Here is a 5,000-nt window from a genome sequence, read left to right as displayed (position 1 = left end):
ACTTGCAGCACTCGAAGATAAAATTCGTATCCCCGCGCGGCCATGTAATATCCTCTATATACGGCACTCTATAACTCAAATCTAAGTAGCAACTTCATACACATACTTCTACCTTTTACGTATTCTTCACAGCTTGCCTGTGTGCCCTAACTACTCGCGTCTGTTTTCACTGGTGAAACAAAGCTGAAGTCAATCAGTCCACGGCAACAAAGGTTAGCTGCAAAAAGATTTACCTTAATCAGCTGTTTTGCTCCCACATCAACGTTTCTTTTATCAAACTTGAATTGAATTTAAACTTTCCACGAATCAATCTTAGGCCCTGTTTACAAGCAGGTAGGGCAACCCTACTGCTAGGGTTACCCTAGAGCTAGGGTAACCTAGCTGCCTTGTAAACTCGTCGTTGAAAAAAGTGCTAGGGTAAACCTAGCACTAGGGTTACCCTACCTGCTTGTAAACAGGCCTTTAGAGTGTGCCAATTTTAACAACCTGATACTGTCTGGCATTTTTCTTTTTGCTTTCTTCTCAGATGATGCTTGTGATAGTAAATCGAGTGTACGATCTTTATATTATTACATTTAGTATTGGATTCGCATGAGATCACACTTGCTGAGGCACAAAATTTTGTAAACTGAACTGATGCATGCGCAATGAATTTAAGACGAACCAAAAATTAGTTTTGTTAAGTAGGCCACGACTTCAAATAATAGCTAACTATTCTCCGAAAATTAATTGAGATCTTCTCTTTGGATGTCAAATAGAGAAGAAATCTGTTTACAAACATCGCTTTTATCATTCAAATTTGCCAACCACAGGAACAAAAGACCTTTGGTTTCGACAGCCAATGAAGCTCGGGTTGGCGCATTAATGACAATAGGTGACGTCAACTACATCTTCCCTATGAGGCTTTGGGTTTAGTTTCTATATAATTGTGTCATCCGGATGTCATGCACAATTTCTTCCACAGACTCGTGCCACCGACGAATCAGAAGAGCGAACTTGGAAGGACCTGCCGTGCCGTGTTGTTATGCAAACTGCCATTATTACAAAATCGTCCCGGCTTCCGATGAAACGCGGCTTTTCGATCAATGACCTGGGCCACAGCACGGTAGGGGTGAGCCGACAAGTATCTCTCTATAAACAAAAAGAGAAAGCTTTTTGCGACTAAAACGAGTTTAATTAATGATTTCAAGCCAGAGCTCTACAGACTCTGCAAGTTTGTTTTTCATTTTGGCACATTTCTCTTCCGTTAATTCGCTGTAAATATGTAAAAAAAAAGCTGGAATCAGCACATGATTCAAGAATGATGCAACACGTTGTTCATCATGATGTCAGCCTCATTTCTTTCTACCATATACACGTTTCACTTGTGGAAGGAAATGGAATCATTACAAGGGATAAATGTGACTTGTACGTGTCAGTCACCTTCCTTGTTGTCAAAGAACCCTGAATTCAAGTTTTAGGCAGGGAATACAAGAAGTGAACTTAAAGCGATATCGAGGGTTTTTCGCAATTACTCAGTTGATTACTATATAACAATTATTCCATGAGCCCGAGTTGGATATGAAGTGATAAACTAACCAATGAGCGCGTAGCACGAGTTGGTTATAATCATTTCATATTCAACAAGGGCGAATGGAATAATTGTTTTAGTAAATTCTCAAACCGGGTTTTGCCGCCGATTTTTATTTCCACAATTTTACAAAGCGTCCGGAAAGAGCATCTTGGCGCATTATTTTCCATATGAAGAAAAACTTCGACTATTGGCTCATAGTCGGAGTTTTTTAGCCAATCAAAAAGCTAGAAATTGCTCTCGCCTTTGCGTAAGGGATGTAGAAAAAAGCCGTTCGTACGGGAACACTGACTAAATTCAATTTTAAAAGTAGGGGAAAGAAAGTGAACATGATTAAAAATGGATAACAAGGAAAAGACAACTAAATACCAAACAACAAGCGAGAAGTCAAAAGATCATCCGGTACTTTTTCTTTAATTCTTTAAGCCAATGGTGTGAATGTTTACTCCAGGTTTACGGCCACTGACAACCTGGTATAAATGCTCTCTTTACCTCTAAATTTCATAATACAAATGTCTTTTAGAAAGTTTCACTTTCATGGCTGCTGGCTTTATAAGCAATACAAATAATTTGTTAATCAAAACTAAGGGGTCCAATTCCCACAGAATACCTGGTGATCATCGTCTTAGCCAATCGCAGTCAAGCGCAGGAAATAGTACTCTGACAATCATTACAATCGCAGCACAACTTGAAACGGAGGCCATTCTCCCAATGAACGATGAAGTCATTAACTTGAGCATTTGGTCTGAGAAAACATCGATTTTCTTATACATATTTAAGTATGGATTGGATTTTTAACCGAATTTCACTGCAACCATCTTTTATTTGCAGTTCAAAAATATGCGACTGTAATTTATAGAAAAACAACCCGCTAATTCGCCCCAATTATTCGCATCGTATTAAATATTATTTTCGGTATAATTAAATATCCTTTAGAATACGAATGGAATTGTATGTAAGCAAGAATATTTTAGCGCGAAAATGGAAAATTCTGCATTTTGTACTGTTGTTTGTTCCCTTTCTACAATTTCTTTTATATTTCGCGAGCTGCACGCTCATAAGGTTCTATGAAACAAACACGCCTTGCATGCAATGAGCCATTTACAAAAATTTAAATATATGCAAGATCCCACTACAGTTCTACATAACGTATTAACATAAATTTATCTTTAACCAGGAGCGTGTTGCAAAACGAAGGCAAGCAAATACAAGAATACCAACAAAGGAAAGTTGTGCATTTGATGTTTTTAAATTTTTGCTTTTTCGATCGTTAAATGGAGAGAAAATATCGCCGGAGCACTCTTTGCATTGCGTAACGTTAGATATAATTTATCTACGAGGCTAACGTTGTGCTCAATTAATTTTCAATATTAAGAAAAAATTTCTAATATAATTTTTTTTAAAGAACTATAAATACAATATATATCTACTAAGTGTGTTTATCAACTAGCATTAATGTGGACCAATCGGATAAACTGTCGTTTCAAAGGAAACAGTTGTAATTCTCCACGGAGATCTGAAAAAGCCCGTGGCTAATTCACTCTGCAGTGAAGTAACTCCAATTAGTTAAGAGTGAGTTTCATAGCACTCAAGGTTCATTACAATTGAGACTTGTGACGACACCATGTAAAGTGTTTTCAAAAAACATTCGATCGAGGAGGAGGGAGACACCACCGAACGTTCGCCATACGGGAAACTCGCTAAGACAAAAGAAAACAATATTCCTTGAGGCCTATCTGGTCATGTGGGCGTCAGGTAGCTCCTAAGATGAGCGATACTGAGAGGCTGATTTCTCGATAACACGTCGATTAAACGCCACGGAAGAGAAGAAGCCCCAAGGTGAACCTTCAAGAACAAAACACGAAAAGCATGAGAAACAGAACTATGAATAGGCACAATTGTAAATAATTTTAAATTTAGCTAAGGTGTACTTTATTGTGTAAATAGTGTCCCCAATTAGTTTTTCTTAAGCTAAATACTATTGACACTCAAAGTCCGTCCGTCCATCCTTCCTTCGAAGGCAGCTCCATCAAGAAAGGCGGATTGCGGTCTTCACAAGCTCACCTTAGTGATGTACCAAACCAGGGAGGCGTTCTGGCCATCGACACGAACAGGTTCCACGATCCATCCACTTGACATAATCTGCGGAAGAAACAGGATTCTACGTAGCACAATAATAGTCCACAAGATTTTACTCCACGTAATCTATCAAAACCATGAATGCAATTTTATACATTAAAATACAAACCTGTCCACGAATGACAGAAGGCGAAGGTGGACACTTGGGATGTTCAATCGACTGTGATGCAATTACGTACTTTTTACCCTGAAAGAGAAGACAGCACACGAATAACCTGAAGTCTGGTCTAATAATAATCGTTTTAAAATTAAATACCGACAAGACAAAAGCTATTTTTGTAACTGGGCATAGACTACGCACTAAGATTAGCGTTCCCATTGTCGATGAGATGAGAGTTTATACCAATAATGGGGAAGTTTTAGACAACACCACAAGTCATAAGTTACTTGGAGCATGTCGTACACTCATGTAAGAAACCAGCAAAACGTATAGGTATTCTTAAACCAATCAAAGAACATCTCCCTCTAAATGACCGCATACTTATTTTAGGAAGGTATCCGGCTTTTGGCGAAGGTAACACATTTGTTCGCAAGACCGAGCTATTACCATGACTACGGACAGCAAAAGTACACAAATAAGCTATGTTCACCTTGTCCATTTTTCCAATTATGTAACGGAATACAATTTACAAACTTGAAAAAAGAGGAGTAATTCATATCAATTTTTTTGCATGCGACAAATTGTGTTTTGCACGCTCGCGAGATGTTCCTCCCTCCAGGACCGCCTCTAGTTTTACTCACCTCCATGCGTTCTTTAGAAATGTAACAGAAGTCACGCGAGTGAGTCATGAAGCACTGGTTTGTCTCATGAAACATGTAAACTGCAGATATCAAACAGAACGAGGATCACAAATTGAGTGTCGAAAGTAATCTAAGAGTCCGACAACGCTTATTATTAATAATCATAATAATAATAATAATAATAATAATAATAATAATAATCTTTATTTCTTAAGATAAAAATACATATCCTAAGTTACAATTAATAAGAAAGAAAAAATATAAACTCTAGAAACTATTTACATAACATATTTAAAAATTATTCTGTTACTAAAAACGTTCTTAAATCTGTCAGTGTGGATCCTAGGGACAGAGACTGACGTATCTCTAAGATTGTACCTCGTTTTCTTTTCCTTAGGTAAAAACTGCAAGAACGAACATTCGGGGTCGTTCGATCTTTTTTTGTAAAGTGTCTTGTCCGCCTTCTCTAGCAAGTCCCTAATATTTACATTCTTGGACGTATAGTTCCTTTTCATACACCGGTCTAAAAAATTCTGTATTACAGAAGGTC

The 5,000-nt window shown here is 37.7% G+C and overlaps 1 protein-coding gene across 1 annotated transcript in view; it reads right to left on the bottom strand.

The window, feature by feature from the left end:
• Positions 1-1,971: 1,971 nt before the first annotated feature.
• LOC138026288 (kinesin-like protein KIF16B) overlaps positions 1,972-5,000 on the bottom strand; it is a 50,541-nt gene continuing 47,512 nt past the window's right edge. The window contains exons 30-33 of the mRNA XM_068873569.1: positions 4,451-4,530; positions 3,819-3,896; positions 3,635-3,712; positions 1,972-3,415 (exon numbers count right to left, since the gene is read on the bottom strand). Coding sequence (XP_068729670.1) covers positions 3,311-3,415; positions 3,635-3,712; positions 3,819-3,896; positions 4,451-4,530 — 341 coding nt within the window. The 3' untranslated portion in view covers positions 1,972-3,310. The remainder of the gene's footprint in view (positions 3,416-3,634; positions 3,713-3,818; positions 3,897-4,450; positions 4,531-5,000) is intronic.

Source organism: Montipora capricornis, chromosome 12 (assembly GCF_036669925.1).
Source record: "Montipora capricornis isolate CH-2021 chromosome 12, ASM3666992v2, whole genome shotgun sequence".
Classification (NCBI taxonomy): domain Eukaryota; kingdom Metazoa; phylum Cnidaria; class Anthozoa; order Scleractinia; family Acroporidae; genus Montipora; species Montipora capricornis.
This window is presented reverse-complemented; position numbering and strand designations above follow the sequence as displayed.